Source organism: Sarcophilus harrisii, chromosome 1, assembly GCF_902635505.1.
Source record: "Sarcophilus harrisii chromosome 1, mSarHar1.11, whole genome shotgun sequence".
Taxonomy (NCBI): Eukaryota; Metazoa; Chordata; class Mammalia; order Dasyuromorphia; family Dasyuridae; genus Sarcophilus; species Sarcophilus harrisii.
The window spans coordinates 80,173,423-80,187,089 of NC_045426.1; the positions used below are offsets into that span (position 1 = coordinate 80,173,423).

Here is a 13,667-nt window from a genome sequence, read left to right on the forward strand (position 1 = left end):
GTACGGGTCGGGAGCTCCAGGGACAGCTGCTTCTGCTTCTCCTGCCTCAGTGCCCCTTATGACCGACCTGGGGCTAGGCCAGGGCTGGGCCCCAGAGGAGTAACCCTTCACTCCCCCCCCCCCCCCATCCAAGGCAATGTCCGGCCAAAAATCCTGAGGAAAGTCTGGGTCAGAGCCGGACCTTACATCCCAGGAGGTGGCGAAGGATGATAGAGGGACGGGGAGTAGGCTGGAGGTGCCTACGTGTCTCCCACAGGCTCATACTGCCCCAGCCCTGCAGGAGGAGGCTGTGCAAATAAGGGTGGGCACCCCCTTCTGGGCTCACTCAGACCCATGTAAACATTTCTGGGGTTGGGGGTGGGGCGGGGCTGGGGGTGGTGAAGAGGCTCCTCCCAGGCCCCCTCAGTCCTCTTCAAGGATTCTGTGGGTGTCGGAGAACTCCTTCTCAAGTAATGAGTCCTAGGAAGGAAATTGGAGCAGCTCAGGTTTTGTCGGGGGCTCCCCTTCTCTCTGGGCTCCAGCCCTGGGCAGAGGCGCAGGGTCTGACTGGGAGGCTACAGGCAGCAGCCACACACATCCCCCATCGCCTGATAAAGGGGCCAGCCACTGTGGCTACTCACGTCAAAGGGCTCGTAGAAGCTGTCACAGCCATCAAAAGTGGGGTTGGGTACAGAGATCAGGGGCGGGCTGGGTCCTTCTTGCCAGGGTGAGAAATCATCTTCATCGTCTTCAGCCTACAAGTACAGGTAGGTGGCAGACCAGAGTGGGATGGGAAGAAGGGATGAGATGAAGGGTGTGGGAACCCCCTTGAGGAAGAGGGTAAGCTAAAAGCAGGACAGGGTGAGGAAGGAGGAGTGAGGAGGCTTGAAGGGGGACCAGGGGTGGGGGCTTTCCTCCCTCAACCCACTCCTTTCCCATATACCTTGAAATAATGGAACTGGAATCCTTGGCCCTTGACTTTGTGGTGGAAATATAGGGCCACCAGTCCCAAAACCAGCCCCGTTCCCAAGGCAGTGGACAAGCCAACTGCTACAGAAGTGGTGCTCCTGGCCATGGGAGCCTCCTGCAAACAGGAGAGCAGCCTGGGTGTGAATACTCAGGGCAGCGCCGCTGTCTGAGCCGCCCCGCCAGCCCAGGGTCCCCCCTGTACCTCCCCCCCAGGCTGCTAGACTCACCCAGAGGAATCCCAGAAGGTTAGACATGGAAGGGACCCCGGCTGACAACTGGTGCAACCAGTGGCCACCTAACATCTCAAAAACCCACTAACTGCTGGGGAATTTCCCCTTAAATTAAGCTTAATTTTTCCTCCAAGCGTTTCTTTTGATTCTTCCATCTGAGATAAATAACACTATGTCTAGTCTCTCCTCCATCTGAAAGCCCTTAAAACGCCCGCCCTCCCCCCAAGTCTTGTCCAGGCTAAGCCAGGTTTCATCAGTCAGTCCCCATGTTATGGACTCAAGGCTCCTTTGCTAGTCTGACTGCTCTTGAGCTCCCTTCCCAGGTTCCTTCCTAAGCACCAGCTGAAACCATTCTCCAGATTGTATAGCAGCCCCATCCCAGACCTCTGCTCTCCCAAAGGAGCACTCACCGGCTCGGGGGGCACGGTGAGAGGGCTCTGGATGGCATGGATGATGCCATTGAAGGCGATGATATCCCACTCCACAATAGCACTGACTCTCACCATATCGAAGCCCCCCTGAATGGGAAAAGGAGAACTTACAGCAAAAGGCCCGGGGTTGTGGCCAGGGATGGCTCTGGACTTGGAGCCACTCCCCTCAGTCACCAGTGAATAGTAAATGAAAATAGCAAAGCCAGTCCCTCGAGGAAAAAGCATTTCCCAAGTGTCCCGGGCCTAAACTGAGTGCCTGAGCCAGCACTTCCATGAGCAGGGGTGAGAGGCTGGCCCACGTCCGCTGTGGATCAGCTGCTGTAAGCCTGCAGGATGGCTTTGTTCTGCCCTGGCCCGGGGACTGCAGCTGGGCAGGGGAGTTTGGGGGAAGGGGGCAGAGCCAAGCAAAGGGTTTGATGCTGCCCAATCTCTGGAAGTGGGTTTTAAAAAAGCTGAATAAATGGGCATGTATGGGAGGTGGGTCGGTGTGCTGCTTCTGGGAAGAAGTTCCTGAAGCAATGTGGGAAGGTCCAGCAGGGAAGCCAGACCAGACGCCAGCAAGGCGGAGAGGACTCATTTATGCCCATTGTGGCCAGCTGACAGACAACTTAGAGTAGGGTGTCTAACTTTTTTTGGTCCCTGTACCTCTTGGCTTTATAGCAAACCTTTCCCCAGCCCCTACTGAAAGGAAATAGATTCTAGAGTATGTATATTGGGTAAATCGTATAAGAAAATAAGCAGATTTATTTCAACAGTTATTTATCATATCTCATCAGCTTCTCTTATCCCCAAGGGGGGTAGTAGTGGTGTACACACCCTAGATCGGGAACCCCAGACTTAAGGATAATCATTTTTTAGGTGAGAATAAAATCTAAAATACAATTTCAGGGGCAGCTTGGCTGCGCAGTGGGTAGACCCCCCAGCTCTGAAGTCAGGAGGACCTGAGTTCAAATCTGGTCTCAGACACTTAACACTTCCTAGCTGTGTGACCCTGGGCAAGTCACTTAACCCCAACTGCCTCAGCAAAATAAATAAAATATAAGGCAGTTTCAGTCTACAAAGGCATTAAGACAGAGGTTCTTAGCCTGAGGCCCACAAGCCCCACTATTCTGGAGGTTCAAGGATGAATTTCAGCTCTGAGGTAAAGGGCTTGGCTGGTCCCTTGGGGCTTCTCGGGGTGCTGCTGCCCTGAGCCTCCTGCAGATCAGTAAGGAAAGGCCGGGGGCTGCGGGGGCGGGTGGGGGAGGGGCCGAGGAGACCCGTGGTTCCCTCGGGCCCTTACCTTGAAGCCGGTCCTGTTGCCAGCAGAGTCGTTGCTGATGAAAAGCTGGTGGCCTGAGTGGGCAGGGAGGACGGCGCTCTGGCTGAGGTTCAGGCTCAGAAAGGTGACGTTGGACGCGTGGAGCTCCAGGTCCTTCCAGCTCAGCGTCTGGGGGGAGAAGCTCATCACCCTTCTCCCGGGGCCTGCTCCAGGGCTGCCTCCCTGGCCCAGTCCGGCCCTCTAGAACCATTGCGCCCGCTTCTGGCTGGGAAATGTCCCGCACCCAGGACGCTGATCCTCCTCCCCGTGCTGGGAGAAGGAAGGCAGCCCCGACTCACCACGTTGTCCCCAAAGCCAGAGTTGAGGGGCACGAAGAGAGTCTTGGAGGTGAGCTCGTCAGAGAGGAAGCCGAGGAACTCCAGGCCCGGCTGCGAGGTGTTGGCGTAATCCAGCAGTAGCTGGGGGAAGGGAGGCGGCTAGGTCAGCGCCCCCCCTCCTCCTGCCGGCCTTGCAGAGGGAGCCCGCCTCCACCCAGAGACCCCCCCCCCCATCCGGCGCGACGGCCTGTCCCACAGACCCCATAGAAGGTGGAGAAGTTGGCGTTGGCGGCCAGCACGTCCAGCAGCTTCCCGTTACAGACCGCGCTCCCGTCCCCCACAAAGCCGGCCCGGCACTGGCACCTCACGTCTGCAGGGGGATGCCAGAGTTAAACCCTGAAAAGGAAAGCCCGCCCCGGCGCTCCGGCCCCCGGCCCGCCGCCCTCACCCTGCACGCGGTAGCAGTAGGCGTCCCAGCGCGCGCCGGGGCTGCTCGGGGCTCCCTGCGAGACGATGCCCACGCGGCTGCTCTCGCAGCCCGCGCCGGGGTACACGCTGGGGTAGGCGGCCGTGCCGTTGGAGAGCCAGCCCGTCAAGCACAGGTGGAAGCCGAGCTGTGAATGTGCGAGGGAGAAAGGAAGGCGAGGCTGTGGGCTAAAAGCGGCCCTCCCCAGCCTTCACACCGCAGCCCCGCCGCCCCCGACCCCGAGATTCCCCGCCGGGCTCCTCGCTCCCCCCGACCCCGAGATTCCCTGCCGGGCTCCTCGCTCCCCCCGACCCCGAGATTCCCTGCCGGGCTCCTCGCTCCCCCCGACCCCGAGATTCCCTGCCGGGCCCTCCCCCCGACCCCGAGACCCTGCCGGCCCCCGCCCCCCGAGATTCCCCGGGCTCCTCGCCCCCGACCCCGAGATTCCCTGCCGGGCTCCTCGCTCCCCCCGACCCCGAGATTCCCTGCCGGGCTCCTCGCTCCCCCCGACCCCGAGATTCCCCCCCGACCCCCCCGCCGCCCCCGCCGGGCTCCTCGACCCCGAGATCTGCCGGGCCGAGACGGCGCCTGCGCCGCGACGCCCTGGCCTCCCCTGAAGCTCAACCTGTACTTGCCCTCCCGGGACTGCAGGTGGAACACCCCGGCCCGCTTCTCTGTGGACGGAAGGCCACGGGTCAGGCCACGGGGACAGGAAGGGGGCTCGAGGAAGAGTGTGGGGAGGGGCAGGAGAGGAGGCTGGGACCTTGGAAGTGCAGGTCGGTGCAGATGGCCTCTGGGTGGCAGGGTCCCGGGCTCTCCAGGCATCGGTCCTCAGGGGGCACAGCCTCTACCAGGCACTGGACTCCACTCCCCACATAGCCAGCTCGGCACTCACAGCGTCGAGTGTTCTGGGGGGCACCAAAGGCCTCAATATCCCATCAGTCCCCAGACCCCCCAAGACCCCTCTTATGGCCCCTCTGCTCCCCAAAGCCCAGAGAGAGCAGCAAAAGGCAGAAGCCTGCGCCAGCTTGGCTAAGGAAGGGAGCGAAACAGGGATGAGAACTTTGTAGGAAGGTGGGGCAGAAGCCACTGATGAGCACTGGAACCCACCAGGTGTTCTCTGCCCTTCCTCTCAACTGCCCATGGGAAAAATGGGCTGGGACAGGAGGCAGGACCCAGGAGCAGGACTACAGGAGGGAGGACTACAGATTAGGGCTGAGGCCCAGGGAGTAGCCAGAGCCAGACCCAGAATCAGAACAGGGAGCCACTCACAGGGCCCGTGCTAATGCATTCAGCATGCTCACTACAGCCTCCGTTCTGGCCATCTGCACAGCGGTCCCGGGCCCGACAGAACACTCCATCCCCTTCATAGTCAGGGTGGCAAGTACAGGTCACAAGGACACCCTGCTGGCTGCAGTTGGCATGCTGGCTGCAGCCGCCATGTCCATTCTGGCAGTGGTCAATCACTGGAAAAGGCAGGGGGACCATCCCCGGGTAAACAAATATGACATCACCCCAACCTTGAGCTCCCCACAGACAGGGCCTCGATTGATCCTGCCTCTGTCTTACCCAAACTGTGAACTCCCTGTGGGAAGGACCAGGGTCTGTTCTTCCTCTGGGCCTCCAGGCTTGGGACCTCCCCATGACAGGGCCCCTCCCCCATCCCTGGACACAAGTGGGGAGGGGTCCCACCTACGTGTGCATTTGTGGCCATCCCCCTCATAATCCAGGTTGCATTCACAGACATTGTCCTCACGGCACACAGCGTGACGATCGCAGGGTGGGGAGCACACAGGCTGCACATCTGCCCCCCCCATTAAAAGTAGCATCAGTGACTTGGGTTCCAGTTTTCCCTCCCTGCTCCCCCCCCCAGACACTTCAGTCACATCCCTGTATCTTCATCATGTCCTCTGCCCCCAAACCCTCCAGATCTGCCCCCTCCTAGAAGGAAGTGTCTAATGCAGAAGCTTTGAGAATAGAATGCTTGCTAGACTGACTCCTCTCTGGGTAGAACCTAGTTCTCACAAGGACAAATCCAGCTCAGTAGCTGTACAACTCTTTTCTTTTGTGAATAAATCACATTTTTTAATAATAAATAAAATAATAAAATAAAACAAGGGCATCTGCAGCATGAAGAAGAGCTAGAAAGGACCGAGGAGATGGAACCTGGAACCAGGACAATCAGGTAAGGTTAACAGTGGCTGATGGAGCTTTAGACCAGAAACCTTGAAGGTCGTTGGGGTGAGAAAAGGCCTCAAAGTCAGGCCAGAGGAGGGTGAAATTCAGCCCCAAGGAAACCAAACTGGACAGACCTTGCCTGGTGCAGTCCCTGGTACTTCTCATTTATCTTCATTCCAGCTAATGCCTGCTCTTGATTTTACATAGATGCCACTTATCATTATTCCTGTGCTTTTAGTGTTTTTAAGTGCAATGAGCACTATATTTTACCAAAAGTGTTTTCTGCATCTATTGAGATAATCATGTGATTTTTGTTGTTAGTGATCTGGTGGTCATGTATGCAATCTTTATGAAATGTTACTGTATTCTCCTTGCTAGTATTTTATTTAAGTTTTTGCATTAATATTGAGAAATTGCTCTAAAATTTTCTCTCTGATTTTGCTCTCCCTGGGTTAGTTATCAACATCCTATTTGTATCCTAGAAAGAATTTAGTAGCAATTCCTTTTTTACATATTTTATTCAAATCATTTATCATTGGAATTAGTTCTTTAAATGTTTGGTAGAATTTTCTTGAAAATTCATCTGGTCTTGAGGATTTTTTTTTTGCATTAATATTAGAAAATTGGTCTAAATTTTTCTTTCTCTGTTTTTGCCCTCCCTGGTTTAGATAACAAAATCCTATCTGTGTCATAGAAAGAATTTAGTAGTGATTCCTTTTTTACCTATCTTATTCAAATCTATATATCATTGGAGTTAGTTCTTTAAATATTTGGTAGAATTTTCTTGAAAATCCATTTGATTTGGGGGATTTTTTTCTTAAGGAGTTCATTTATGGCTTGTTCAATTTCTTTTTCTAAGATAAGGTTAATAAATATTCTATTTCCTCTTTTGTTAATTTAGGTAAGTTATATTTTTGTAAATATTCATCCATTTCATTTAGATTGTCAGTTTCCTTGACACATAATTAGGCAAAATAGCTCTTTAAATTACTTTAATTTCATTTTCATTGGTGGTACATTCACCCTCTGCATTTGTGATTCTGGTAATTTGGTTTTCTTCTAAATCAAATATATCAATAACTTATCTATTTTATTTTCATAAAAACAGTTCCTGTACTAGTTCCATTTTATTGACCCCTATTTAAATTTTCAGGATTTCTATTTGGGTGTTTAATTGGGAACTTCAGATTTGCTTCTGTATGTTTCCCACTCTCCCTTCTGCCACAGCTGCCTATCTGTGTCTATTTCCTTTCCTTATTAAAGTTCACATTCCCTAAGAGAGTATCTATATCCTATTTATCTCTGTAGACCAGGTGCAAAGTCTTATCTGAACTAAGCACTTAATAAAGGCCAGTTGAAAGAATGGATGCAGGGTCTGGGGAATCAGTACCAAGGAACTATGGCCACTGCCGAGGGCAAAGCTAGGACCACAGCTGCAGCCCGAAGGGGCCACTAAGGGCCTGAGCTCTCCTCCTCCTAATGTATTCCTCACTCCCCCCCCCCATTCACCAGGAAGTCTGGGGGGAGGGCATTGAAGAGCACCATGCCATTCCTAAGGGAAGACAGAAAGTAGATTCCCAAGCTTTGGCCAAAATCCCTTATGTGTAAATGTGCTAAGGGTCTGAAAACATGCTCAGGTGTACAATTAAGAACATGTGGGTGTATGTAGGTGTTCTGGGAGACGTGTAAGAATGTGTATCCATGTGCCTGTGAATACCCTAGAAGGGAAGAGGGAGATCAGCATCTGCTAGCCATGTGCCAGGCGCTGGGAGAAGTTACAAGCTCTCGAGCTTCACGACAACCCTGTGGGGTAAGTGCTATTACTATAACTATTTTACAGTGGAAGCAACTGAAGCCAACTGAAGCAAGGGGTCACTCAGCTAGAGTCTGAGGCTGGATTTGGGCTCGGGTCTTCCTGAGTCAAAGCCCAGGACTCGGTCACCGTCCCTCCGTGAGGAACAAAAGCTTGTAAGCACATAAGACACCCATGTGTGGGGATACTCACCCAGCTTTGTCTCACAGTGCTGTCCCGTCCAACCCTCACCGCAGAAACAAAAGCCAGAGCCTGAGATACCATCGTCACATTGGCCATGCTCTGTGCACTGACACGCTGGGGGAACAGAGGGAGAGAGAGTCACAGAAGGGGCTGGACTAAGGAGAGAAGTTGGTGTTCAGGAAACCCATCTGCATACTGTTTAAATCTGGGTAACTAGGGATAATTTGAACACAGAATGTTGCCCTACCTTTGGTAATTTTCAAGGAATGCTGGAGAGGGCCACAAAGAATTTTGGGTTCTCCAACATCCTGGACCTATTCAAAACCTTTATGCTTTGAGTTCTCTCACTTGTTTTGGGTCCCCTTTGTGTTTTGGCTTTGCCCACATTTTAATAAATGTTTATATATACTGATAGCCATCTCAACCTACTTTGCTTTCAAGCAGTTCATGTGGAGGTATCCTTGTCTAAATCCTATATAAGTAAATTTTTGAGGACCCAGAAGGAAATCACACCTTTCCAACTCACTCTTCTTTAGCAAATGACTTGATAAATTTCTTTCTAAAGTTAACTCAGATTTAGGGACTTGTTTTTGCGAACAACAGGTTCTTCAGAGGAACTGAGTGAAAGGAGATATGAACTGGAGAGGGGCTCACCTTGACAGTGAGGGCCAAAAGCCCCTGCAGCACAGAGCTCACAGGCTGTCCCATTGAAACCCGGGTTGCACCTACAGGCCCCAGTCCCTATCAGTCCATCATCGCACACGCCATTGCCATTACATGGGTTTTCTGCCCCCCCTGGGCACACTGCAAACAAAGAGATGTCAGTCCTAGAACTCCCGAGGCCCTGCAATCCCTCCCCCAGGACTGCCCAGGAAGCTGGGGGTCCTGAGTTACCGATAAGGTGGTTGGACTGTGATACAAGGAAAGATGAATTTGAACGAGTTGAAGGTATCGTATATGGTGGAAAGCGGCTTGGATATAGATGCTTTCAGTCTGCCTCTCATTAACTGTTCCAGCCTGAGCCCCTTATTCACCTCCCTGGAGATCCCTGTCTGCCAAGCGGGGGTCCCACTGGTTGTGCTTTCTGCCCCACAGTTCTTGTCACTAAGCCAAGTTCTCCTCGGCTCCAGACTCCTGCCTCCTCCCCCTATACACCCCCAAGCTCAGCTCCCCTCTCTCCTAAAGATGCCACTCTCCTTCCCACACCCTGATCCTAGTCACCCTGACTCCTCCTCCCTCCTTCCTGACCTGTTCGTCAAGGTTGGAGCTTGCCAGCCCAGCCTCTTTCAAAGGACAGACTTGGAGCTGCCTTTTACAGATTAGGAAACTGAGCCACAGAGAGAAATGACTCAGCTGGAACCTGAAATCCAAATCCAGGAAACTTCTCACTAAGCCCAGCTGCCCCCCAATTTCCTTTTGCTCCATTCATACCAACGCCACTCTCCTCAGGGAAACAGGGCATCACTCTCAAGGCTGAATGTCCCCCCCAAAAAAAGGCCAGGAACTGGGGGCAGCTGGGTGGCGCAGTGGCTAGAGCACTGCCCTGAACTCAGGAGGACCCAACTTCAAATATGACTCAGACACAACACTTTCTGGCTGTATGACTCCCGGCAAGTCACTTAACCCCAATTGCCTCAGCAAAAAAAAGAAAAGCAGCAGCTAGGAACTTCATTTCCAGTTTAGAACCAGAAAGTGGAATCAGCCTAGAGGTCATAGGAAAGGGTCCCTGACATTTATTTGCTGTGTGACCTTCACCTGTTTGCCTCAGGTTCCCCATCTGTAAAACAGGTAATAATAGCACTACCTCCCAAAGCTGTGAGAATAAAATGCGATTTGCAAAGCTCCTGATACAGTGGCTAGCATGTAGGAGGTGCTAGCTATGATAAATGATGCACAGATATCAGAATGGAGTTTGGAGAGAGGAACCCTATGTAGCTAGTGAGAACTAGGATTTTAATCTAGATCTCTTAATTGCAAATCTAGGACTCATTTTCACAACTAACTTAGTGGGAACATTATTCTGAAAAATGGAGTGGGACAGAAACTTAGTGGATGTGGGGAGACTCTGGGACCCGTGGGCCACACCCAGAAAGTGGGAGGAAAAAGCCTGATCTGGGCAGGACCCTGGCTTCAACCAGAGTCACCCTAACTTTGAATCATCCAGTCTTTATTCTTGGCTTTGGATAGTGCCAAGGAACCCAGTCTGGAATAAATAGGAACACGGTGGAGAGGCAGAGGCTGCAAGAGGCAGTAGGGCATTCCTTTCTCCCAGACTCTGCTCACTGGGATCTTTATCCAGGAAGCCTCCACTCACCCCTGACCCCCAGTGTTTCCCCTCTCTGAGATGCTTTCTCTTCTCCATATCCAAACGAGTTTCTCATTTCCTGGACATTTAACACATGGAGAGTTCTTCCTCTTCCTCAAACACATACAAACACACACTCACTCTCTATGTGTCTATCTGTCTCTCTCCCTTCCTGCTCTCCCTCCCTTCCTCTCTCTTCTTCTCTCCCTCCCTCTCTCTGTTTCTCTGCATCTCTGTGTGTATATGTCTCTCTCTTATTGTCTTTGCCTCCGTGTCTCTGCCTGTCTTTGTCTCTCTTGTCCCTCTGTCTGTCTTTTTCTGTCTGTCTCTTCATCTATCCTCCCTCTCTCCTCTTTCTTTCTTTCTCCTGTCTTTCTCCCTTCCTACTCCCTCCTTACTTCCCTCCTTCTCTCTCTCTCAGCTCTGTCTCTCACTCTCTCTCCCTTCCTTCTCTCCCTCCCTTCTCTCTTTCTTTCCCTCCCTCTCTCCCCTATCTCTGTCTCTCTGTGTATATCTCCTGATTCTGTCTCTTGTCCCTCTGTCTATCTCTTTCTGTGTCTGTCTCCATCTATCTTCCCTCTCTTCTCTCTCTCTCTCTCTCTCTCTCTTCCTACTCCCTCCTTACTTCCCTCCTTCCCTCTCTCTCTCAGTTCTGTCTCTCTCGACCCTGATTAAGGGTTTGGGAAGGTTGAGGGAGAGCCCAGTGTGGGTCTGAGGCGGAGGAGCTGAAGATTTCGGGGCAGAGGACTCTCATGAAAGGTGTGCTGCAGGTGTCCAACCTTGGCAATCGATGCCATAGTGCCCCCGGCAACAAGCTGGCTTCCAGGTGACTGCAAAGCAACGGCGACGACAGCCGAATTTCGGAGACTTTCGGGAGAATGAGAGCGAGTCGTAGTAGGTGTATCGCAGAAATAAAGGCCTCCTCAAGCAATGCTCGACCTCCCCCTAGAAACGAGCCAGGAGACGGTCACACCAGAGGGGCCGGAGGGGCGGGGCCTGCCCTCGGGATGCCCAGTCCATTCCACACACACTAGACACCGACCGGCCGCTCCCCCCCACGTCCCTTCTTCTTCACCTCATCTTTGTATCCTACGGGACAAAGGGGCAGCACGACACACGAGCCACAGTACTGTCGGAAAGTCTGAAAAAGAGAGATGGACACATCTCAGTGACCCTTTCCTGGCTTCCTGTTTCCCTTCTCCACCCGACATAGCAACCTGCCCCCAACCGCTCAGGTACCCTCATGTATCTGTGGGATTATTATAATTTACAGGGACCTCAGGGATCATCTAGCCCAACTTGCTCAATTAACCAAGAGGGAAAGTCTCTTTCCCTGAGTCTCAGAAATGTTTGGTCATGCAGATAATGAGAAGCAGAATGAGGATCTGGATGCAAGTCTGCAGAATACAAATTCCGGGCTCTTTTCACTACATTCTCCCCTAAGAAGGAAGTTGTGAGGGACATAGCCAAAACCCCCATAACCCAAAGAACACTCAGCTCACTGCCTTATGGGCCCCTTTGGTACCCTTCCCCTTGCTCCCCCCTTCATTCCCTTTTGCTCCTTTTAATCTGCATGACGCAGACCCAGCCTGCCCAGGCCTCCTTCACTGCCCCCCACCTTTCAGGGCTCAGGGGAAAGGGTTTCACAAGAGGCTTTTTACAAGGAAAACAAAATTTACAGCGCACCTACAAGCCCCATAAAGGGCCTGGTCAGAGGTAACTAATTCCACAGCATCCTCCTCCAATCCCCAGCTCTGTCCTCAAGGGCCTGGTCCTCCCTCCCACCCACTTCTGACCCTGAGAGGAGTCTCCTTTGCTGCTTCTCTGATCTCAACGTCTCAGAGAACGCCCCTTCCTGCCACATCCCACCTTACCAGTGTCGCACACACACTTCGGGGGGATCCCAGCCCTCCTGGTTATTACCTGTGTGGCTTTAGGAAAGTCCTTTTGGGGCCACAACTGTAAGCTGACTACAGACCTCAGATAGTTCTAAAGCTGGGGTCCCTCCAGAGGGCCTCTTCCAATCAGCAAAAATAATCCGTCCTTCCCCATCTCCAACTCCCACCCCCACCCCCACCCCCACCAGCTCCCGGCTCTTCTGACCGACAACTGTTCCTTGACATAGTGGTCACAGCGGGAGCCCAGCCCCACTGGCTCCAGGAGCTGGTCGATGCCATAGGCAATGCCCCCCAGGAACTCCATGTGTCGCTGCACGATCCGAGCTTCACCCTCGCCAACCAAGAGGTCACCCTGGAGGGGGAAGGATGGGGAGGAAGTACAGCCACTTTTCCCACCAGGTGCTTCCTGCCCTCCTTATCCTGCCCATGCTTTAAGAACCTGTGTCCACAGCTCCTTAAATGTCCCTGGGAGTTTGAGGGGCCTTTTGAATGATGGCACTGCTTTCATGCTATTCCAAAGACCATTATAAGGAAATTTCATTAGAGAAATCTGCTGCGAGGCGACAGGCTCATTCCACCCCCAGCAGGAAGCGCCTCTGTCCTGCGCCAGCCCTCAGGGACCCTCCCTCCCACATCATCGGCCCCTTCTCCAGGCACAATCCAGCTCGGCTTTCTGCCTCATCCGGTTCTCTCTGATTCCTGGGTGGAAAGCCATCTTCTCCAGGTAGTAAGCTCCCAGAGGACAGGCTTGGTCTTTCCCCAAGGTCTCCTGTCCTCCTCCCTTTTCGATTCTTTTTGTCCTTTTTCCCCTCCTTGCCCCATGGGTGCCCCATGGCTTAGGCAGCCAGGCCTAAGGAACCCTGCTGGAGCCCCGGGCTCTCTGGGGCCTCCTGGCCAGGCTCTGTCCCCCTCCCCCTCTAGCTTCCTGACGTACAGGCAGGGTCTTGCTGCAGGAGAAGGAAATGGGGGAGCCGTGCATCGTTCGGAGCTCGCCCAGGTTGGGTATGTCAGAAGCCAGGGCCTGAGGGAGAAGAGGGAAAAGGCCGCCAGTCACAAGGGATGGGAGGTGGCCCCCTGAGGGCAGTGGCCTGAGGCTTCCTGGCACAGAGGCCCCATTCCAGGACTGGACCCTGGGGGTCTCCAAGAGCAAGGCCTTGCCAGGCTCAAAGAAGAAAGGGGGCATCCAGCCTTCCCTATCTCACCTTGACGTTGCGGATCACATGGCCCTTCAAGATGGCTGCCAACTTATCCCGGTGGTCCTCGTGGAAGAGCCAGGCCTGACGCTCGGGGGGGAGGGCTCTCAAGGCTTCATCCGAGGGCCACAGGACGGTGAAGGGCTGGTGAGCCTTGTCGTGGAACATTGGGAGCAGCCTGGCCGTCTGAAAAAGGCCCCAACTCTGGTCACCACGGCAGGAGAAGGCCCCGGGCCGGACACCCCCTACACCTGCCCAGGACGGACAGGAGGAGGAAGTTCTGGGCAAGGGGGGGTGCCCAAGGAGGCTCAGGGCCTCCCTTCCTCCACAGAGTGGTAGCCGGGGGGGGGGGCTGGGCAAAAGGCGGGCAGCGTGGCATCTCTGGGGCCCAGGGAGGAGAAGCGGCCACTCTCTGGGCTCAGGCGCTGACCCCTCGCCCACCAT

At 53.6% G+C, this 13,667-nt stretch overlaps 1 protein-coding gene across 1 annotated transcript in view; it reads right to left on the bottom strand.

Annotated features, from left to right (window-relative positions):
- Positions 1-189: 189 nt before the first annotated feature.
- Positions 190-13,667, bottom strand: part of STAB1 (stabilin 1) — a 53,783-nt gene continuing 40,305 nt past the window's right edge. The window contains exons 51-69 of the mRNA XM_031965781.1: positions 13,233-13,409; positions 12,965-13,051; positions 12,236-12,382; positions 11,208-11,273; positions 10,912-11,077; positions 8,482-8,631; positions 7,837-7,941; positions 5,350-5,457; positions 4,926-5,119; positions 4,417-4,561; positions 4,165-4,327; positions 3,636-3,862; positions 3,448-3,557; positions 3,209-3,328; positions 2,892-3,038; positions 1,589-1,696; positions 923-1,063; positions 621-734; positions 190-459 (exon numbers count right to left, since the gene is read on the bottom strand). Coding sequence (XP_031821641.1) covers positions 403-459; positions 621-734; positions 923-1,063; positions 1,589-1,696; positions 2,892-3,038; positions 3,209-3,328; positions 3,448-3,557; positions 3,636-3,862; positions 4,165-4,327; positions 4,417-4,561; positions 4,926-5,119; positions 5,350-5,457; positions 7,837-7,941; positions 8,482-8,631; positions 10,912-11,077; positions 11,208-11,273; positions 12,236-12,382; positions 12,965-13,051; positions 13,233-13,409 — 2,532 coding nt within the window. The 3' untranslated portion in view covers positions 190-402. The remainder of the gene's footprint in view (positions 460-620; positions 735-922; positions 1,064-1,588; positions 1,697-2,891; positions 3,039-3,208; positions 3,329-3,447; positions 3,558-3,635; positions 3,863-4,164; positions 4,328-4,416; positions 4,562-4,925; positions 5,120-5,349; positions 5,458-7,836; positions 7,942-8,481; positions 8,632-10,911; positions 11,078-11,207; positions 11,274-12,235; positions 12,383-12,964; positions 13,052-13,232; positions 13,410-13,667) is intronic.